Genomic DNA, 23,161 nt, shown 5'->3' on the forward strand with positions numbered 1-23,161 from the left:
CAGAATAAAAAAAATATATGTATATACGTATAATTGCACTACCCCAAGACAACACTGTTCACATGTTGATATATTTCATTCTGGATTTGTTCTGTTTCTGCTTCTATCACTGGCATACATTGTATATGATTTTATATCCTATCTATCCCATTTATTACAATAGACATAAGAAGTCCAAGAGTTTAGTAATGCACGGAAACCCCCTTAGAAATGGAGGGGGGATGACAGTGTCATGTGCTTATAATTTAATATCTGCTCTTTCTCCTCAGATCCCAGTCTCAAACTCTAGGGTTCCCAAGCCACCCACACTTCTGACCAACTGGCTATAAATTTAAGAGTCCCAGCTGGCCCTGCAGGTCCAGGAATACTCGTATTTAATCATCCTATCTCTTTGGTCTCTTCCAATCTGGAAGAGTTCCTCAGTCTGAAAGAGCACAGGCCTTTTACTCTATTGGTCTCTGCGAAGACCCCCATCCTAGGTCTCAAGACTAAACTCAGCATGAACTCTTGGTAGGAATATCTCAGAAATGGTGCCGGGCTGTTCTGGGTGCATCAAGGTGAGAGAGACGTGCTCTGTTTACCTGTTCTATTGATAATGATGGTGTTAACCTTGATGACCTGGTCATTTGTGTCCGTCAGGATTTCATTGGTGTATGATTAGTGTCTGAGGGAAGATATGCTAAGACCATGTCAATATTCTACACATCATCAGACCTCCACCCTCCAGCTTTATCATCCATTGATGAATCATGCCTAAACCAACCAATGCTGAGTTGGGTGCCAAATGGTGATGTTCTGTTTCCATCCCTTCTACGTTTACTAGTTGATTCTACTGTGAGGAGGAACATTCCCTACTCCCTCATTTATTTACTTCCCTATCTCAGATCCTATTTTATTTGGTGGGACATAATCTATTTCTATCGTTACCTATTTTAAATGCTTAGATTGTCCCAGATTTAGCTCAGCTCCTTTAAGCTGATACTGTTTCCTTGTTATGTAGCCCCCAACATTCTCCTAATACTTCCTTTTTCTCTAACACAAAAAGATATTTCAGGCTCATCTTGCACTTTCTTTGCCCCAGCCCTGGAATCACCCATTCCTTCAAGGAGCCCTGGATGCTTTTTGTGGAGAAGGATATTTGGAAACTAAGACTGGGTGTTTGGTATGCAAATGGCTGGCTCCCTAGCTAGTTCTCTCTCTCTCTCTCTCTCTCTCTCCCCCCCCGCCCCCCCCACCCCCCCCACCCCGCATGAGTTCTCACCAATACTTCCAATTCCAATCCCTCACCAAGGGTTCTCTGTAGCCTGTCCCTCTCCATATTTCAAGTACTTTCTCCAACAGTAAGAAACCCATTTCCCATTATCCATAATATATTTACTCCTTTGCTCAATCCCCATGTCTGTAACCAGTGGCCTAACCACTGTAGCCATCGTGGCCCTGGCCCCACCTTTGCTTTCCTCCTGGCTTTGCAGCCACTGCCAACCCCTCAGCTTCACCACTTTGACCTCTAGCCATACCACCCCTCCAAGGGAAGGAAAAAGAAAAAGATTAAAAGATGAAGAAATCAGACTTTGTTTTTCCAATCTTTCTTTGTTTTTACAAAAGCATCAGAATCTACACTGGATTGCTGTGTTAAAGTAATGCTTGTGTTGGGTGGCTGGTTAGCTCAGTCGGTTAGAGCCTGGTGCTAATAACACCACGGTTGCCAATTCGATCCCTGCATAGGCCTTAAAAAAATAATAATAATGCTAGTGTTTTGATTTTTTTTTTTCAGTATTACTTTGTGTCAGGTTTTGTCCTAAGGAGTTTTATCTAATTTAAGCCCCACAAACCATTCAAAATAGGTGCTGGTATTTTCTCCATGTTGTAGATGGTTATATGTAGGCTTCATGGCATGACGTGGCATGACATGAAACAGAAATTGGTCAGTGCCTGAGAGTTTTAAAATTTGCCTTGGAGGGTCCTCTGTGTTCCATCAGGAGTGGGCTCGAGTCACCAGTTACGTATACAACTGCATGAGAAACCTGAGTTCAACTGGAACCAATGTGATTCAGATCTAGGCAGGACCTTATAGATGGGCTTCCAGGCAGCGGCACAATTGTCCTCCTCTTAATCTAGCTTCTTGTGCAGGAACTGTGCCACCTAACCCCTTCCTGTGAGTCCTGTCCTTCTGTCTTGCCCAGCCCCTCCATCCCACAAAGCAGCTTGGTCTAGTAGAAATCCTCCAAGTCCAGTGGCCCAGTGTCCAAAGCCCAGCTTAATCCCATGAGGTGTGTGACTTCCATCAGTTTCCTCATCAGCCAAATGGGCATGTAACACGTACTTCCCTGTGTTGTACGGATTCAACAAAATAATGTATGCAGCGTGCCTAGAAGTACCTACAACAGAACCTAAGTGATGCTGGCTATACTGGAAGCCACTCAGAGGCGATGCTCGGTAATTATCAATTGGTTTGGTTGGAATGAAATGCAGAAGCACAGAATTTGTGCTCTTTGCCTTGGTGCATTTTCTCCTTTGCTTCTGTTCTCTCCTCTCAGGTCATCTGTCTCCGCTTCATTTTGCCAGTTTGCTCACTCATCAAATAGAGCCTACTGTATACCCAACTTTGCACTAAGTGCTAGCGAATCAGCGATGAATAAAACATTCAGACGGAACCTCACCCTAGAGAGTCGCCCTGCCAGGCCCACATGAAGACTGTGGGGGCCTAGAAGGAGGCACCTCTGAGTCCTGTCCCTGTCTTTCCTCTGCAGGAGGTCATCGCCTCCATCCTGCTGAGCGGGCGGATCGGGCCCAACATCCAGCTGGCTGAGTGCTACGGGCTGAGGCTGAAGCACATGAAGTCAGACGAGGTCCACTGGCTGCACCCGCACATGACAGTGGGGGAGGTGCAGGACAAGTACGAGTGTCTCCACGTGGAAGCTGAGTGGAGGTAGGATGGGAGCCCTGGGCTCTTGAATGCAGGGAGATGAGTGGGGAGTGGGGAGGCCCTGGAAGATCCTTCCTGGGAGCACTCCCAACTGCTGAGAATCTTCTAGAAAATCTGAATGATGTTTGAGGCTTAGTCCCCCTGCAGTATCCAATGCACGTATTTGTCAAGGCCTAACATGGGCTCACCGCACACCCCCATCCCAGAGCAGATATCTTCAACATCCCTAGACAAGATGCTAGTGGTGTCATGAAGCAGGAGTCACAGAAGTGCAGGGAGGAGAGGGAGCCAGGCCAAAGGCTAGTTTGCCATGAAGAAGCGTGCAGACTCAGGATGAGCACTGAGCGCCACCTGTTGGCCACCCCTCTGTCCTCTGTGGTCTTCCACCCAACCGAAAGTCCTGCGTGGGTGGCCAGGAGCCTCATGGGCAATGCTTTGCATGTGGGGGTTGAGGTTGCTTCTGCCCTTGGCCAGCCTTACTCTTCCTTTAGATACCAGAGAGTCTGAATTTCCTGTCCCAGGTATGACCTTCAAATCCGCTACTTGCCAGAGGACTTCATGGAGAGCTTGAAAGAAGACAGGACCACGCTGCTTTATTTTTACCAACAGGTAAAAGTGTTTTATCTGCCTGTGCCCCATGTCCTATTACACCTTAAATGCCAAGTATTGGCCATCCTCTCCTAGGGAGAGAGAAGGACAAAGCCCAGATATTGGAGGTCCCAGTCCAAGAAAATTCTCTCGGGGACATCTGTTGGCCCCGGTCAGCTGTCCAACTCTGCCTCTCTCACAGCTAATGAAGTGTTGGCTAACCCCACCCCATATGCTCACGGCTCCACTTGGACTTTCCTGGTGGCTCTTACTGCCCAGGAGACCTAGCTGGTGAAGCAGGCAGAGCAGACCCAAGGAGAAAGCTGTAGTCTTAGAATCACAGGCTCTGCCATCTGACATACCAGGCTTCTAGCCCAGCTCTGCCACTTATTAACCTGGTACCTCCAGAGACTTAACTTACCAGCATGAAGCTGTTTCCTATTCTATAAAATGGGGATGATGATAATAATACCTACTTTATAGGGTTGTTGTGGGGACCAAATATTATTAGTAGTGAGCTGGTAAATCAGCTCTCTGAAGACCAAAAACACCCTGATTTGTAGAACTTGCCAATTTCCATGGTGTAAATGGGCCTGTTTCAAGCTGCCAATATATCAGCCAGCTTGCAAAATTTAAGAAAATTTAATACTGGCTTTCATGAGCTGTTTGGAACTGCTCCAACACACCACCAACTATAGAACATGTAAAGTGCCTAGCACAAGACCTGGCACAGAATAAATGCCAAGTAAATGGCATTATAGTCTGTCTGGTCTTAGCTCTCTCTTATCTCTCCCCTCTTCCCCCCACCCTTTTGCTGGAGATCAAGCCAGACTTTCCTTATATAGTCGATGACACCTGTCACAACTTACCAGCAAGGCTTTGGATAAAATTACTGACTCTTCCCCCAAATCCGAGTTTTCATATGTCCAAAATGAGGAGTGAGGGGCATCTGAAGTCCCTGCCTCACGGAGCCAGTGGGGACATGTCTAGCATACGTCAAAAGCCCGAAGCCTCAGCCTTTGGAGACATGTTCAGCACTGCCCAGGGTTCTGGAGGGAGGCAGAGGCAGAGCGGGGGGTGGGGGGGTGGAGGGGGGGAGTCCCGTGTCCTCCACTCTTTATCTTCTGCTACGCGTTTGTACATGATGGGGTACGTGAGAGAGACAGCTCAGGGTCGCAGGGTTGTGTTCAAGGCAGGCACCCACCAGTTCCTGGCGCCTCTGCTCAGGAAAACAGGGAATGAGGGCGGGAAGCTCCACCGTGACCTTTCTCTCCGCCAGCTCCGGAGTGACTACATGCAACGCTACGCCAGCAAGGTCAGCGAGGGCATGGCCCTGCAGCTGGGCTGCCTGGAGCTCAGGTATGTGGTCTCGAGTCTTCTCCAGGGAAGGTACCTGTGCCACCCCTCCTGGTCAGCTCAGCTTTCCTCCAGGGTGGGAAGCAAGAATGGGTACGTGAGAGCCGGAAGGGGACAAGTGGTAACCAGCAGGGTCAGACCCTGAGGTGCTCGTCGTCTGGTCCTTGGGATAGAAGTATCAGGTTCTCTCTGGTTGGTGTCCCCATCTTCCTTTGGCGTCCACTGCTCTTGCCTGCAGGATGCCGCTTCTTCCATCTATCTGCCATTCAAGTGATTCCATAAATATTTCTGTGAGCCTTAGGCAAGATTATGGGAGGTATTCAAATGTTGAGATTTCCACCTGTGTTGTTTGCTGCTGTGTCCCCAGCTCCTGTAGGTACAAGTAAATATGTACGGAGTTAGTGAATCATCCAGAGGGGCCCTCAAATGTACAGTGTTTAGGAGGTGACAGGTATGTCTACAATTGATCATAATACAGGGCAGGATGAATTATGTGCCAAACAGATGTACATGTAGGAGCCATTAATCCTGCCTGAGGACATCAGGAAGATGTGATTTGAACTGCTCCAGGGAGGAGGAGAAAGATTTCCATCAGTAGATAATGGGGGGAGGGGGTTTGAGGGGTGGCCGAGGAGTGTGCATTCTTGGTTCAGGGACCAGTGGAAGGAAAAGAACAGACTGGAGGTTAGTGGGACCTGAGCTTGGGGAGGTAAGTTGGAGCTGACGGTGGAAGACTTGGAATGACAGTCTAGAAATAGGTCTTACTCTTGGCTATTGGGCTGAGAAGGGTGATGTGGTTAAACTCTAGTACTCTCTTGACCAAAGCAGCACCATTCGGCTTCACCATCCATCGTCATCCATCTGCCCATTCCACCCTCCCATTGCTTTTTCTATACACCGTATCTGTCTTTGAACAGTGGTTCCAAAATCTGGTTGCAAATGATAATCACCTGAGAGCTTATTAAATTAGAATAACCCTAACCCCATCCTTGGAAACTCTGGTTTAGTAGGTCTCAGTGGAACTTTAGGATATACAGTTTTGACAAGTTCCTCCACCTCCCCACAGATGATTTGGATGCAGTTAGCCTCATGAGTTGTTGGAAGGACTTTCAGGACCATTGTCAGGAAAACCTTTGGCAAAGGATTACTTTTGGTTTGCTGGAAATGTGGTACCAGGAAAAGTCCCGATCCTATCTGTGATCTTAGAGTTATAGAGAGTAGAACCCTGGTACTGTTTTCTGCAGAGATGGGGGCCACTGAGGAACTCTGGTTTCCATTATGTGTTTCAGAGAGAGTGCTGAGGTGTCCCCCAGGGAGGGCCATGGGATGCGAAGGGAAGGGTCCCACTTTTATCTCAGCATGTGAGACTGTTGGCGTTTGTGACAGAATGGGTCAAGGACAGCCTTGGAAGGCTCCTCATTGCTTTTCCACTCGGTTACTGTCTCAATAAGCAAGGAAACACTAGGGCCCTCTGTGCAGAAGTCTGCAACCTGTGATGCCAAGTTGAAGACAGACCCCCTCACGGCAGTTAGTAGTGGTCCTGGGAGTTCCATGCTGGTGGGTTGGGGGCTATCTGTGAAATTTATTTTATTATGTGTCCTCTTTTATGTCTTCCAAGACCACTGCAGCTCCCATAACCTTCATTGCATCTTACATGGTCTCATCTTCTCCTCTGAAATTTGACACCTCGAAAAAGCTTACCTTTCCCTTTTTTTTTTTTTTGTGGTTCTCATACCCCGGACTCTAGTATCATTTTGAGACTCTAATCATCTAAGTCACCTGTCAAAGTAGCATCTCTTAGTAGCAAAATAACAGCATAGAGAAGACCCATTAACATTCTATTTTATGTTCTTATTTCCTTAAATTATCCCCAAATTATTATTGGTTGTAATAATAATAACTATTATTATTTAGCACCAGACACTGTATAAATGTGCTGAGGGATGCAATGAAGCCTCCGACATGGCTTCATTTACAGTCTTGTATACAGGAGTATACAGGAGAGTATACAGGAGCGTATGCTCTCATGGTGTCTGCTGTCTTATCAACTCAGGCTTACTGCAAAGCCCATGATTGTCTTATGACAGGGACGCATTGTTTCACATCTCCTAGGTTTGAGGAACAGGTCAGATAAATGTTCCTATTCTTATAGGTAACCTTTGAGGTACAGGTTATATGATATTAAGGAGACGATGTGGAAAACACCTCTTTTGTAGGTGTAATAGAAGATTTTTCAAGCCTATCATTTTTAAAGTTGAGTACAAAGGTATACATTATCACAGACTATTTTAAGTAAAGTTATAACCATTTCTCACCAAGAGAGATGGATACATTTCTGAAAATTGGGCCATAGGCAGAATTTTCTGGGGCTTGCTTTTTTTTTCCCCCTGAAAAGATTCCAGAGTGCAGTCTACCTACAGATATGGACAAAAGTTCCTTGTCCTATTAACATCATTGATTGTATCAGCTATAGATATATGGTGTCTCCGGGGAAAACAAATTCTTTCCTTGCTTAAAAAATAAGAATGATACATATGCAAGATATGAGATTAGCAAGATGAATCCTCAGTGGGCTCAATTCATATCAAGGAGTAATCGGGTGTAATGATGACGAGCAAAGGGTCTGAAATTGGGCTGCCTGGAAGATCCCGGGTCTTCCATTTACTGGGGAAGTCACTTAAGCTCTTTGTGCTTCAGTTCCTTCATCTGTAAAATGGGAATGATAATAATAATAGCAACCTTAGAGGATTGTTATAAGAAATAAATGAGTTAATTTTTTAAAGTACCGTGTTTCCCCGAAAATAAGACCTAGCTGGACAATCAACTGTAATGTGTCTTTTACAGCAAAAATTAATATAAGTCCCAGTATTATATTATATTATATTATATTATATTATATTATATTATATTATATTATATTATAAAGACCTGGTCTACTATTATATATTATATTATACCCAGTATTTTATATTATATTATATTATATCATATTATATTATATAAGACCCCATCTTATTTTACTTATTTTACTATAAGACGGGGTCTTATATAATGTAATATGATATAATATAATATGATTTTTGCTCCAAAAGACGCATTAGAGCTGATTGTCCATGTAGGTCTTATTTTCAAGGAAACACAGTACTTAGAACAATGATAGGGACTGAAATATTCAATAATTATTCATTATTTGTACTATTTTTTCCCTTTACCCTTATTTATTATTTTTATTTTTTAAATTTATCTTTAATAGACTTTAATTTCTAGAGCAGTTGTAGGTTCATAACAAAATTGATGGGGAGGTGTGGATTTTCCATATACCCCTCACCCCCACACACGCACGGCCTCCCCCATTATCAACATCCCCACCAGAGGGGTACGTTTGTTACAATGATGAACCCACATTGACATGTCATTATCACCCAGAGTCCATAGTTTGCATTAGGGTTCACTGTTGATGTTGTACATTCTGTGGGTCTTGACCAATATATAATGACATGTATCCACCATTGCAGCATCGCATAGAGAAGTTTCAGTGGCCTAAAAAGCCTCTGTATTCTACCTATTCATCCCTCCCTCTCCCTAACCCCTGGCAACCAGTGATACTTTTACTGTCTTCATAGTTTTGCCTTTTCCAGAATATCATATTGTTAGAATTAGGCCTAATCAATTTTTATTGATTTACTGGAGGTACCTTATAAATGCCAAATACATTATTTTATCTACTTGTCCCCGTATAAGTTAAAATGTGAAATGCATAGCCCACATGCTAGAAATTAGTACCTTCCCAATTTAAACAACAAATAGCCTCACCTTCTCCTGAGATATCCAGGACCATTGCCCACCCCTAGCAGAGCCCCACCCAGAACACTCTGACGTAAAATCTCAGATAAATGTGTAACCCAATAGTAGTTAAGTAGTAACTGATAATAAGTAAAGATTAATGAAAGAATCCTCAGCTTACTTCACAAGGCATTTTGTCTCATAGTCAGTTTGTAAATGTTGGTGATGAGTTACTATTTCTATTGCTTTTTAGAAGGAACACACAACCACGTGGATTTTGCAAAGATGTTTCTTTACTTTCTGCTATCGTTACTAGGATAACAGTCACAGACCTGTGCCTGCCCATAGGCCCTCAGTCTACCTGGCATTAACTCATCAAAACGGCAGACCTGGGCTGGGGAGGACCAACCAGGCACTAGAGGGCGCCCCTAGTACATGCAGCCTCATTCAGTGATGGCCTTTGGGATGAGTTGGGGATTATTGGGTGCTCACTGACAGCAGCTGAGATGGGGCCCAGCCCAGAAGGTTGTGAAGCTCAATCTCTGGGAAAGCAGTACATCTGATTAACAGTGGTGACTGGTTCTCTGGGACATCCCAGTGATGTTCAACTGCTCCAAACATTAGAAACACAGATCAGGGCATGGCACTCTTAAGTGATTGGGCATCTTTGTCAAAAGTAACACAATAACTGATCTTTGGTGTATGAGAGAAGGGCAATCAATGATATAGACAGTGAGCTGGATTTCAAGAGATTGGGATGACCTAGGTATGTTACCTGAGTCCCCTTTTTTTCTAATTAAACATTCTTCCATTCACATCCATAATCATTCTAAAATTGCTGTTGTATTTTTCATGTATTTTAATTCCTCACTGTTCCCACATCTGGTGGGGGAAGGGGGCTTCTAGGCCAACGTGTAGGCATTAGATGACCTGGCTCTGATGGGCTCATTCTCCAGCCACCAGCCTCTTCATGAATTTCTTTTTTATTCTCTCTCTCTAGGCGGTTCTTCAAGGACATGCCCCACAATGCACTTGACAAAAAGTCCAACTTTGAGCTCCTGGAGTAAGTCCTGGGATTGGCCCCTGCTTCCCCTCCCTTCTTTTCTTGCTGCCCTGCTTTTCCTAATTACCCCCTACTTTACTCACCCCAAGACCAGAGCCAGGCCAGACCCATCTCCCCAGTCCTCAAGCCCTCTCACCTCTCCCTGATTGGCCAGAAGTCCTAGGTTAGGGATGAGGAGGAGTCAAATGAGGCTTTTTTTCTTCTTCTTTCAGGAAGGAAGTGGGGCTAGACCTGTTTTTCCCAAAGCAGATGCAAGAGAGCTTAAAGGTAAGGGAACCAGAAGGCAAGAGGCCCAGAAAGACCCCCTTTGTGCTGTTCCCCAAGATCAGAACCAAAGGGATTGGGCTGGGGATACTCAGGGATACGGCAGGGTGTCTGTGCTGCCTTGAGCCATCTGGACATAGGACCATCTAGACAAAACGCATCCAGTGGGCCCTTTCCATGACTTGGAATCAGGAAACCTGGCTCCAGTTCCACATTGGAAGCCATGTGGCCTGAGCACTGGGGACACTACCTCCCCTGCCTCCCTCCCAGAGCTATGGTGAGCCTCCCTTGAGACAACAGGTGTGTGCTTTAGGTAAGAGATCACTGTTGCTCTCATGGCAGAGGCCTGGAGACTGTCTTACAGCGGCAGGCAGGCTTTTGGTGAGATACTAAGGGAAGGAATCAGAGCTTGGAGGAGCCTGCTCACCCCTGCCCATCTCCCCACAGCCCAAGCAATTCCGGAAGATGATCCAGCAGACATTCCAGCAATACGCCTCACTTAGGGAGGAGGAGTGTGTCATGAAGTTCTTCAACACCCTCGCCGGCTTTGCCAACATTGACCAGGAGACCTATCGCTGTGAACTCATTGTAATAATTCACTCTCATTATTCTCTCCCTGACCTGAAAGGCCTTTTGGGAAAGGGGTCTATAGGGCCACCAAGGGGGCCAGGAAGGGGCTTTGCTTGCTTATAGTGACCTGCCCTAAAATGCAACTAACATTGATCTACTTGCCTCAGGGAGGGAACTAAAATCTTGGCTCCAACTCTGGGAGGTGGGCAGGGTTTGGGGGAAGGGCTACTCTGTATGACAGGGGTTTAGGGTGGAAGGAGCTGAAGGGCCCAGGAAACAGTGGCCTGTGTCTAGCTTTGTGGGATTTTAAAACATTTCTGAAATATGCAGAGAGTAGAGCTTTGGGCAACAGTCCCCTCTCTCCTTTTATTTCAGCAAGGATGGAACATCACTGTGGACCTGGTCATCGGCCCTAAAGGCATCCGCCAGATGACAAGTCAAGATGCAAAGGTAGAGAGAGACTGGGGGCAGGCCCCACCCAGCCCCCGGCTGAGCCATCTTCTCTCTCTGCTGCCTCCTACCCTGGGCTGCACCATTGGTTCTTCCTGACCCATTGCTGAAAGTAGAGAGCCCTTGGTATGAGCAGCTGTAGAGAGAGTGTTTGGGATAACAGTGTGGGGCTGATGGTTCTTTACTTCCCTGTGACTATGCCCTGTACAGAGGCTGGGGGGCAGGAGTGGTTTAGGTGGGGCGAGAAGAGGGAAGGACACTATCACTGCTCTTCTAGCTCAGATAAAAGACTTGCTCTTTCAATGGCAAGTGGGGGCCATCATTCCCCTGGGAGTGGGACAAGTCCTGGCTCTGCTACCAACTTGGCATATGACCTTGGGCAAGTCCTGGCTCTCCAGACTCATTTTCTCTTCTACAAAGTGAGGGGCTTGGACTAGATGATCCTTCCAGCCTTAATAGTCTTTGATTCCCTCTTCATGCCCCTGAGAGACTCCCAGTTCCCACTTTTTCCTTGCCCCCCCCTTACTCACTAATTTGCATGGCTTCATCCCCGGAGTGGGATGGCCTGAAGCCCACATACCCCCTTTCCCGTAGCCCACCTGCCTGGCTGAGTTCAAGCAAATCAAGTCCATCAGGTGTCTCCTGCTGGAGGAGGGCCAGGCAGTACTGCAGCTGGGCATTGACGGTGCCCCCCAGGTAAGCATCTCTGGGTACCTGGAAGCTCTGAAACAAGGGGGTGCAGCTGCAGGTTGGACATTCGTACTCAAGTGGGCAGGAGACAAAGGGTTCCCTGGCTTCTGGGATCTTGTTGAGAAAATTGCACCTACTGTAGTTCTTCGACAAAGTACTAGGATGATGATAAATTACAAGGAAGTTACCTCAGGAAGCAAAGCTGTTTTAAAAAGTATCAAGAAAGAAATTGCAGGAGTTCTTGGGGGGGGGGGGGGCGAAGTAAAGGTTACCAGAATCAAGGTAGAAATCATAGGCCTAAATCTGAATAAGTGAACAATGACTCAGAATCAAGACCTCAGGGATCCCGGGCTTTTTGTGGGTAGAAGAATCAAAGAGACCTCAGACTGCAAAGAGATTGTTTATCTCTCCTTTCATTTGTCTTTCCCCTGCGCTACTCCCTCCCTCTTCCCTTTTTTCAGTTTCTGCTCTTGCATGTTTTGTACCTATTAGGTCTAAGGCATTGTGCTATGCACTCTGAGACCAAGATAAGTCAGACCTAGAAAAACTGGCTTTCTTAGAGTTTAAGGCGGTCAGTTGGGAGGGATGACAAGCGCGCCCCCTGGTGGTTACGGGGAATTCAAGCCGAGCCCCAGGAGAGGCCCAGATGGATTCCGTGTGTCTGTTGAGTTGGGGGGAGATTGAGGTGGAGGTGGGGGAGGGGCAGTGTCCTGCTCCTTCTAAGTATGCAGTTTCTTCTTCAGTCACGTGTGCGGTAGACTCTAGCCAAGGCTCTGGGGTCTCATCCTTGGCTGATCTCTTCTCTACAGTCCTTGTCCATCAAAGCCTCTTCTCTGGCAGAGGCTGAGAACATGGCTGACCTCATAGACGGTTACTGCCGGCTGCAGGGGGAGCACAAAGGCTCTCTCATCATTCATGCCAAGAAAGGTGCGTTTCTACTTACAGGCAAACTGACCCAATGGGCAGATGGCGGCACATCTGAGCCAAGCCCCTGAGACAGAGCAGGGGAAGCTAAGCCATTGACTAGCATGTGAATGAGATGGCTTTCATAGTATGTGGAGGTGCTCACCCAGCTCTGCAGGAAGTTCTCTGTGGTCCCATCCTGGGTCCCAAGCTACAAGCCCTGGTTCCATGAGTCAAGGGCAGCCTGGGGCCGGTTTCGAGAGGAGAAATGTTGTGGCCCCCAAGGGCTGTAATCCAGTGCTAGAACATGTCTGGTCCCTCCTATGCAGCTGTCTATGTTGTAGGATGGGATCAGGAAGCAGGGGTCAGGGCTGGAACTTGTAGATAGAGGCAAGAGGAAGCCTAAGAATTTCTTCTACAAAGAGGATTCCAATTCAGGTCAAAGGCTATCCAGCTTCCACCCTGACAATCAGAGCACTGAATGGCGGGGAGGGGTCTCCCTTGTGTTGGCTCATAGCAGTGAGGTCAGCCATCCATCCACGGCCCTGGGTCCCTGGCTGCAGCTCCCTGTCTTCCTCCCCTCTCTCCAGACGGTGAGAAGCGGAACGGCCTGCCCCAGATCCCCACGCTGTGAGTACAACCAGTGGGCAGGGAACAGGCCCTGCACTCAGCCTGTCTTGCCAGGAGAAGCCAGAACAAACGGGGAGTCCCCAGCCCCAGGGTTTCTGGTTTCTGGGCTCCAGGGAAGAAGAACGTTAGAACCCTAAAATTTGGTGTTGATTTTTCACCAGTAAACTTTTGCAGGGATATTCCTATGTCCTACTGCCACGTGGCATCATCTTAGGGGGGATTGCTCTTGTCCCCTCTTTCCTGCTCCTGGCGACTCAGCCATGCTCCCAGGTTATTACCGTTAGAACAGGCTGGTTGGTTCTCCAGGCAGGCAGGGGACACAGTGGCCCTCCCGGTGGGGCTGTGGAAGAGGGTGGGCCGAGGCTGCCCTGGAGAAGCATTGTCAGGCTCTGAGCTCACTTGACTCCTGCCCTCTCATCTCCTCCTACAGAAACCTCGAAGCTCAGCGGCACCGCCTCTCAGAAAGCTGCAGCATAGGTAAGCCCGCCGTCTGCTATCCTCTGCCTGGGCCCCAGAGCCTTTCTTCTTCCTTCTTTTGTGACATCATCAAGGATTCCCTCAGAATTACAGGAAAATGAAATTCCCCTATGATGTCTCAATGACAGCTGAAAATATCATTAATTATAATAACGGGCATGTATTGAGTAGTTAGTATGTGGCACCATGTTTGTCAGAGTCAGCTCAGGCTGCCATAACAAAATACCACTGACTGGGTGGCTTAGAAAACAGACATTTATTTCTGGAGATTGGAAGTGCCAGCTTGGTCGAATCCTGATGAGCATTCTTCCTGGCTTGCAGACAGCCACATTCTCTCTGTGTCCTCACATGGTACAGAGATGGAGAGCTCTGGTCTCTTTCTCTTCTTACAAGGGCACTAGTCCCATCAGGGGGCCCTACCCTCATGATTTTATCTAACCCTAATCACCTCCCAAAAGCCCCATTTCCAAATATCATCACCCTGGGGGGCAGGGCTTCACCATATGAATTTGGGGGATCACAAACATTCAGTCTATAGCTATGTTAAATGTATAATCGGCATTATTTTATACAATCTTTAGGACATTCCCCAGGAACATTCATTTCACAGACAGGGAAACTGAGATTAAGGGAGACTAACCACCTTGTCCTAAATAACACAACTGGGCAGTAGCAAACAGGGATGCTAGCTGAGTACACTGGGCTCTGGGGCCACTCTGAAACCTGGGGCAGAGTCCCAGCTCTCTCCTGGCTCCTGCCCCCTCCCCTCCAGTGATGTCAGCCTTGGTTCTACTAGCCTGACATGGGAGCCACCCTCCTGGTTCCTCGTGGTGCCTGCAGAATGCGTCTTGCCAATGGGATGTCCTCTCCCTGTCATTTCAGAATCAGACATCTACGCCGAGATTCCCGAAGAGACCTTGCGAAGGCCAGGAGGTAGATTCTTGACCTCACCATGTCAGCTACAGCCAGGGCCCCATGAAGCGACATGGTGGAGATGAACACATGTGACACCACAGGGGGACTTTCTTCCTTTGTCCGCTCCCATGTGTGGCTCAGACAGGGACAAACCTGAGCAAGGCACCTTTGAGTTGGAAGTCGATATCATTCCCTTATCCCCACACTACTGCCCTTTCCGGTGTCTGATGGGACCAGCTTTCAGAGGGAACAGGTGGCTCTTCCCTGGGTCTGAAACAACAGAACATTCTAGATCCTCTTTCCCAGACCAGCCCAGCCCCTGGATCTTGGCTGAGGTGTTGTTGGGAGTCTGATAATGCCCACGTAGGAGGAGAGCAGAACCTAGCATTAGGGTCTGTGTACTTTCAGATGCCCAGGTGTCAGCCGGTTTCTGAACCCTGGGACTCTGCTTTCTCCATCTGCACAGGACTACAGTATGGCATCGCCCGGGAAAATGTTGTTCTGAATCGTATTCTTGGTGAAGGCTTTTTCGGGGAGGTCTATGAAGGTGTCTACACGAATCACGTGAGTTCCGGACTCTTCCCTCACACTCCCCTTCCACTTTCTGTAGGATGAGAGAGGAGCGTAGCTCTTCTAGGGCTCGAGGTGGCAGCCATGTGTGGGTCTTCATGCACTCAGCCTTCGCAGTACTCATGACATACCCGGGGAGTGATGAAAACGAGAGTCGTTTCCAAGAAGGGTAGTGATGCCAGGGATCAAACGAGAGACAGCAGCAGGAGAGGGGTGACCAATTCTTGGTGGGAGAATACACATGGGGAAGAGTACTAAAATACAGTTCTGGGGAAAGGATGGGTAGATCTGAGGCCGGAGTTAGTCTTGAGGTCACTCATGGGGAGAGACAAGCTTTGCCTTTGTGGTTATGCTTCCACCAGACCTGGGGAAAAGGCAGAGCTGAAGGAAAGGGGCAGGAAACATGTAAAAAGTAACAGTAAAAATAGAGAGAGACCCAATGTGCCTCTGATGGTGGCCGTGCACGTGCTCCACGCATGCCCGCTACGCCTTGGGCAGATCCCCTGGCCCCTCATCCTCAGTTCCTCTGCTGGACAACCAGGGACTCGAGTTACCTGATCTCCAAAGTCCTTTCCAGTCCTAACACACCCTGATCAAGAAGAAAGGGAGAAGGGTGGAGAGGAGGAGCAGAGAAGAGGGGAGAAGGGGCGAGAAGAGAGGCAGAAAGGGGAAAGAATGGACTACACAGAGACCCGGAAGCCAGATGTCACCTGTCTTCCCTCGGCTGGAAGGAAGCCTGTGGGAAGACCATGGTGACACCAGAAAGGGACACTTTCTTTGGGGCATTGGCTTGGACTGAGGGGCCCTACACACTCCTTGCAGAAAGGGGAGAAAATCAATGTAGCTGTGAAGACCTGTAAGAAAGACTGCACTGTCGACAACAAGGAGAAGTTCATGAGTGAGGCAGGTAGGTAGGTGTCCTCTGAGGAGAGACACGGCCCCCGTGAGCTGCATGAGACCCCGGAGACTACCCAGACCCCCAGGGCAGGAGAGGGGCCTGGAATGCGGGCAGGGGAGGGTGTGAGCAGTGCTGGGACCCACATCGGGAGGAGGGGTGTCCCTTCCCACTTCTCCAGGTGGGGCAGCAAAGCGCATTTCTCATGTTGGACCTTAGAGCCGGTCAGCCTATCCCTCTCTTCCCCCATTTCAGTGATCATGAAGAATCTGGATCACCCACATATCGTGAAGCTGATAGGCATCATCGAAGAGGAGCCCACCTGGATTATCATGGAACTATATTCCCACGGGGAGGTGAGCTGGACATGCAGACGAGGAACCTAGTGATGACACTTGGGCCACAGCTGAGCAGGGCCTCTGGGTGGGATGCTGTTAGAGCTCCCTGCCTTCTAGATTCTGCGGAAACAACCCAGAGACCGTTTGTAGAGGAAATTGCTGGAGCGTCTTGCCAGCCTGGGTTTGCCCTCCCCCACGTCCCGCCTCTTGCCTGCGTGTGCCTCTGGCGCATGCTGAGGCTGTGTCTGGGTCTTGATGGCACTTTCCCCCTTCCGGCAGCTGGGACACTACCTGGAGCGAAACAAGAACTCTCTGAAAGTACTCACTCTCATCCTGTACTCGCTGCAGATTTGCAAGGCCATGGCCTATCTGGAGAGCATCAACTGTGTCCACAGGTACGGCTGAGGAGGAAGGTGGGTCCTCAGTCTGCTCCTGGAGAGCTTGCGGTAAAGAAGGGCTTTGCTGTCACACAGAGCAGTGTAGAAAGCTCAGTTTGGGTCCTACCTAATGTGACAACTTGAGCATCTCTCATGAACCTGTTTACTCATCTGAAAAGTGGAAATAGTGATATTTTTTTATTAAGGGTGATTGTTCTTAAGGGTGAATCCAAAGTCCTCAGTGTCTGATTATAACTCAGTGGATTCCAGCCCACTCCCTTGTGGGTGCCAGGAAATGGCTTCCTGCTTACTCATAGTTTGCTCTCCTCCTGCTAGCCCATTTGGTGGCATCTGTGGTAATCCCATAGATAGTAGCTTCACCCCAGGCAGGTGGGGCTGAGCTTGTGCAGCGCTGGGAAGATCCTGGGGGCCAGCCCTTCCAGCCAGAGCAGCTGACACTGCTCTGGTCCCCAGGGCCCCCAGGCCACCAAGTTCAATTCTCCTTCCAGCTGTGGAATCCACCCCTTTCTACCTGGCTTTGTTCCCATTCCCTGAAAGAAAGTCCCTGCCATGGGGGACATGATCCCCTGGAGGAGAGAGAACAGGCGTATGAGTAAATTCTTCAATCCAGCACCACTGACGTTAGCTTGGCGCCCTGTGATGATACTATGCAAAGCAATGTTGGGGGATACAAACATTCATTAATTCTTCCACTCATTCAACAAATATTATGGAGCTCCCACCCTGTGTCTCCACACACTGTTTGAGCCTCTGGGATAAAGTCATAATCAAAACAAACACAAATCCCTTTCTTTGTGGACCTTACCTTCCAGCACAAGGGTAAAATGAGAGACATAGCTAGTCATGGGTCCAAGGTGGTGGGATAATAGGTGTTTCCTTTGTTTCTGTGACATTGTCATGCTTTGAAGTCACCTTTTCAATAATAAAGACGAATGACAGGGAGTGAGCCTGCTTATGAGAAACCAGCAGATGAACCAATTTGGGGTAAGAAGTGATGCAGGAATAGCAGGTAAACTGAGTCAGCGAGTGCTCCACTGGGAGGGTGAGAGCCTAGCTCTGGAGTTACGCTGCCCAGGCTGACCCACCAGTAACCTGTTGGGCAAGTTCCTCCCACTCTCTGTGCTGGTTTCCTTCTCTGTACCACAGGGTCCCGAGGGTCTCTGTGTCACGACTTGGGGTGTGTAAAGCACTTGGTTGGTCCTGGCTATCCTAGCATTCCATTGAAGTTAGCTACGAGCTGCTGCTCCTGCTCTGAGCCATCGCAAAAGCCTACACAGTCCTGTGGAGCTGCAGAATGAGGAGAGAATAATTATGACCAGGACAGTTGTCAGGGTTCTTCCTTGGAGAATCAGCAAGGTGGCCACATTCCTGGCAGAGGGGACAATATAAGCAATAAAGCGGGAAAACATAAGGAATAAGTCCCGGAACCCGAAATAGGTTTCACACTGAAGGCACATGTTAAAGGTGATAGGAAATGACAAAGCCCCTGGTGTGTGGCAGGGATTGGAGGGCCAGTCCAGGCTCCCACCTGAGCTGGGCTTCAGCAAGATGGCTCAGTGGGTCAGGGAAGGGCTGACTGACAGAAGCTGCCTGACTCTGCTCTGAATGCTGGGTCCCTGACAGACACTTTCCTCTGTCTGTTTGACTGTCTGTCTCTCTGTCTGTCTGTCTGTCTGTCTGTCTGAAGTATTCTGAATCACCTCACCTTTATCTTTGTATCCTTCTTCCAGGGACATTGCCGTCCGAAACATCCTGGTGGCCTCCGCTGAGTGTGTGAAGCTGGGAGACTTCGGCCTTTCCCGGTACATTGAGAATGAGGACTATTACAAAGGTGAGGGGGACATTCCAACCTCTGCTCTGCCCCTGGACTGGTCACTAAAGCCAAAGACCCAGAAAAAAGGCTATGATCAAGGGTCCATAGGTCCTTGGGTCTTCAGAGAATAGCCTGTATTTTTGGATAATTCTGGATCTTTCTTCCCCAAATATCTCCTGTAAACCTCTTTGCCAACCCAAAGCCTCTGTGACTCGTCTGCCCATCAAATGGATGTCGCCTGAGTCTATTAACTTCCGCCGTTTCACCATGGCCAGCGACGTCTGGATGTTTGGTGAGTTGAGTTTCAGGAAAGTGTGGACGAGGGTTCCAATTCTCACCTCCATGACCAAGCTAAGAGGAGGTGCAGGATGCAGGGGTCTGGACCCCACCACCAGGTTGCCAGGGTTCTATTTTGCTGCAGCCACTGAAAAGTGTCAGGGGTGGGAGGCCAGTGGTGGGTTGAGGTGATATGGGCTAAGGGCTGGCCAGGATGATGTTGGTTCATTTATCTGGAAAAGGCTCTTGAGGGGAGTGTGTACGCTGCCAACCAGTCCTAGGGACTCGTGTGGGGATATAATGGTGGGGACCCTCAAAGGCAAACTCTGAGCTTTGTTCTGAGAAGGAGGTACAGGGAGAGGTGAGGACAAAACTAGGTGATACACTGACCCTTATGGAGCACATAGCCTCGTAGATTACCCCTCTCGGTTCTTCACAGCTGACCAGCAAAATCTCCTTCTTCTTCTTCTTCTCAGTTTCCAGATAAGGAAGCTCAGGCTCAGGCAAGTCAGGGACTGGCCCTGGATCACATAGGCAGCACGCATCCGCTTCAAACCGCGCTTTCTGGTAGAGCCTTCATTCTCTCCTAAGAGAAGGCACCAATGGTCCCAACAGGGTGCCTTTGATGGCTCCTCTTCAACCTACAGATCCCTACTATTTCCATGTGGAGGGGACAGAGAGAGGGGGACTTTAGTTCATTTACAGATGCAGGTGACTGGTCCCTCAGTGGGCCATCATGGTGGGCAGGGATGCGAGGGAATACAGGCGGTCCTCCCAGCAGGGACTGAGTGCTGACGGCCATGGTTGCTCCTAGAGAGGGTGGACTGGCCCCTCCAGGCACAAGTCGCCCCCAGGGCGGGTCCTGAACCATCTCCTCCTGCCATCAGCTGTGTGCCTGTGGGAGATACTGAGCTTCGGCAAGCAGCCCTTCTTCTGGCTGGAGAACAAGGATGTCATCGCAGTGCTAGAGAAGGGTGACCGACTACCCAAGCCCGACCTCTGCCCACCTGTCCTCTACACCCTCATGACCCGCTGCTGGGACTATGACCCCAGTGAGCGGCCCCGCTTCACCGAGCTCGTGTGCAGCCTCAGGTGAGCATGGAGCAGGGGTGGGGGATGTGGGCACAGGGCCCCCAGTTTCTACAGCAGCACTTAGACATTTACCTCCACCATCCCTAAACAACATTCATCAGGGTCCTTGTTCCCACCTTGTGGAGGAGAGATCGTGTTCAGAGCTGGTGACTCACCCAAGACAGGGACAGGTAGGCCTGGAATTGGCACCAGGACCTGCCATCTGACCAACACAGAGCCATGTGTCCAAGTTGGACTTCACCGATCCTCCCAGCGGAAGCACAGCACCTTTGATTTTTCCTCTCAGATCGCAGGGAAGGGAATCAGCCCTGTGGTGAAGACAGTGGCCCAGGGCTCACTTCTCCCTTCTGAATGGCGTATCTGCAGCCTGAGGGTCTGATCCTCCTCCGGTGCCCAAGAGCCATTATTTCCTGAGTCCTGGGAGGTCCCTGGTGAAGTGCTGTCAACCTTTTAGAAGGTCTTCTGTTTCCTTGGTGGCCCTCCAGCCATCAACTTCCGGGTGGTCTGACTTCTTTTAGCATCTCTTAGGGCGGGATTCTGCAAACTTTTTCTATAAAAGGCTAGAGAGTAAATATTTTGGGCTTTGCACACTATGCAGTCTTCATTGAACATATTCAGCTCTACCATTGTCTCTGAAAGCAGCCATAGGCAACAGGTAATGAATGGGTTTCAGTAAGACTTTACTTGTGGATTCTAAAATGTGAATATAACATAATTTTCACATGCCATGAAATATTTTTCTTCTTTTTATCTTTTCAATCATTAAAAAAATTAAAAACCATTTTTAGCTTGGGGCCATTCAAAAATAGGTGAGGGCAAAACTTGGCCTGGGGGCGATGTTTGCTGACCCCTGTTTTAGGGAGTCTAGTGCTTGGCTCGTGCTAAATAGCACAACTTTGAACCCTGTAGTCAACATGCTGGCGTTTTTTTAGGACAAGAAAATGGACACTGGAGGTACCCAGGAAGTGATGCTGGGAATACCCAGGCCAGGGCAGTGGGAAGGATACTGTCTTTCTTTGTAGGGGAAGAGGTTCCAACAGTGTGCAAGACCTCCAGCTTAAAAGACCTCTTTGTTCCTGTCTGTCCCTTCGTGGACACTCCTCATTGATTTTAGTCTCATCTGTTTGTCCCATATAAAGTTTGATTAGGAAAACCAATGGATTCCAGGAGAAAAGTATTTGAAATATGTGACTTGAGAGGGCCAAAGCCCTGAGGTGAGGGTTCTTAATTCATTCTGGGGCTTGAGAACCATGGGGAGCTGTGACAAGGTACCTGTCCCAGGCTGAGAGGGATGCCCATAGGGGGCACCAGGCCAGCGCCCAGCCGTGGATAGAGGGAAGAGCTGGCCTTTCTGGTGTGATCTGCAAAATACCCAAGGACCCCAATGACCTCAGGAGACCTCCCCCAAGCCACAGCTTGGCAGTCCTCCAGAGAGTTAGGAAGAATTTAATGAGCGTTCCCAATCTTTGGGGAATAAGAAGAGCCCTTTCAATGTTAAAGTTTGAGAATACCTCTATGTCATGAGAGTTCTGCTTTTAGTATCTATTGATGAACAAAATGTGGCAAGCCATAGGGTGAATGTTTTATTACACACAAAATAATGCATTACATCTGAAAACACACCACCAAATATGTATTCAGTGGTACTACTAAAAGTGATGAAAGAAGACAATTTAGGTGACACCAAGTCTATTTAACATTCCATTGAAGGGGGCAGTCTCTTTTCCCAAGGGGCCAGGGCACAACAAAATGGGGCAGAAAACAGGAAGCTTTAATAGGATAAAGAATAAGGAGCAAGGAAGAGAAAACTAGAAAATGAATAAGGAACGAGGAAGTAAGTATAGACGCCAGAGTTGTCTTAGCGTTTGGGGATTGGCTGACTGGTTACACTGTGATTCTGGACAGGCAAAGAATTTGGAGGGACATGAAAGTTATCTGAATCTTGGTTTGCTGATGTGGCAGCCTGAAGCGCCTCCATCTTGGGTGTAGAAATTTGTTTCAATAGTACATAATACCTGGTCTACAGACAATCTGTGGTACACATGTGAGTGTGTGGATTCATGGACATCTGCCATCATTCCAGATTGCTCTGGGATCTATAATTCCTAGGTTGGGAACCACTGAATGGGGTAAGAAAGGCAAGAAGCATGCACATGGCCAACGTGGGAGGGGCCCACAGCTCTTTCCTTTAGCACACACCGGAAATGCACTGCTGGGATGTTTAATGAAAAAACATGGGAGATGTAGAACCCAGGCCTTGGTCATGACATTGGCTGGGACATCAGAAATCCTATAGGGGATCAGTGCCGTAGCAGGCACAGGAGGGCAAGAAGCATGGGGAGGTGGGCTGGAGACAGGCTTCCAAGGCCAGGTTGGGCTGTGACTGGCTGTCCAAGGACTTTTTCCCACCGTGGATTCATCCATTCCTGTGGTCCTCCCAACCTCAGTGTGGGAGCAGCCTCAGGGTCCATGTCTCAGCCTGTCTCTCCCCAGTGAACTCTGCAGAGGAAATGAAAATGGCATCTGGTGGTCGTCCTCTGGTTCTCTCCAGGCTTCCGTGGAGTGCAGAGAGGAACCTCCACTAGCATTTTTCACCTTGTTTCTCCTTACCTGCCTTACTCCTTTGCAGTGATATTTATCAGATGGAAAAGGACATCTCTATAGAACAGGAGAGGAATGCTCGCTACCGACCTCCGAAAATCTTGGAGCCCATAGCCTTCCAGGAACCCCCACCCAAGGTAAGCCAAGGCCTGGCCTCATCGGTCTGAATCACAGCAGAGCTGGGCACCTGTCTGACACACTCCTGGCCTGATTATATGACTCCCCACCTCACAGCATAGACAGGATGTGCCCCGACAGCCTTCTCAGCCCCTGAACCCAATCTTCTATCAGCCCCCACCACTTCAGTGCCCTGGCGGGTGGAATCTGAGACAGCAAGATAGCAGGCGCCTGTGAGCAGGGAAGCCGAGGGCAGGGAAGCACCCTGGGAACGCTTCCCTTGAGAGGCTCAAGCACTTTTCTTTCTGGCATGTTTTAGGGACAAATTAGATCCCCCTGAGGGCACATGAGTGGGGAGTGTCCCTGGGGCCCTTAGGACCAGTCTTTGTGTCCATACCCTCCGTGGCATCTCTGGGCTCAGAAGCCACACTGTTAAGTGGGTGGGT

General features: G+C 48.7%; 1 protein-coding gene across 1 annotated transcript in view; it reads left to right on the top strand.

The window, feature by feature from the left end:
- PTK2B (protein tyrosine kinase 2 beta) overlaps positions 1-23,161 on the top strand; it is a 108,323-nt gene that overhangs the window by 72,898 nt on the left and 12,264 nt on the right. The window contains exons 3-22 of the mRNA XM_081075640.1: positions 2,751-2,929; positions 3,448-3,535; positions 4,794-4,873; positions 9,654-9,716; positions 9,929-9,983; positions 10,428-10,568; positions 10,926-11,000; positions 11,595-11,696; positions 12,500-12,617; positions 13,184-13,223; positions 13,654-13,700; positions 14,583-14,633; positions 15,082-15,179; positions 16,008-16,092; positions 16,336-16,436; positions 16,698-16,813; positions 18,547-18,647; positions 18,832-18,921; positions 19,793-19,997; positions 22,627-22,735. Coding sequence (XP_080931766.1) covers positions 2,751-2,929; positions 3,448-3,535; positions 4,794-4,873; positions 9,654-9,716; positions 9,929-9,983; positions 10,428-10,568; positions 10,926-11,000; positions 11,595-11,696; positions 12,500-12,617; positions 13,184-13,223; positions 13,654-13,700; positions 14,583-14,633; positions 15,082-15,179; positions 16,008-16,092; positions 16,336-16,436; positions 16,698-16,813; positions 18,547-18,647; positions 18,832-18,921; positions 19,793-19,997; positions 22,627-22,735 — 1,944 coding nt within the window. The remainder of the gene's footprint in view (positions 1-2,750; positions 2,930-3,447; positions 3,536-4,793; positions 4,874-9,653; positions 9,717-9,928; positions 9,984-10,427; positions 10,569-10,925; positions 11,001-11,594; positions 11,697-12,499; positions 12,618-13,183; positions 13,224-13,653; positions 13,701-14,582; positions 14,634-15,081; positions 15,180-16,007; positions 16,093-16,335; positions 16,437-16,697; positions 16,814-18,546; positions 18,648-18,831; positions 18,922-19,792; positions 19,998-22,626; positions 22,736-23,161) is intronic.

Source organism: Rhinolophus hipposideros, assembly GCF_964194185.1.
Source record: "Rhinolophus hipposideros genome assembly, chromosome: 16".
NCBI lineage: Eukaryota > Metazoa > Chordata > Mammalia > Chiroptera > Rhinolophidae > Rhinolophus > Rhinolophus hipposideros.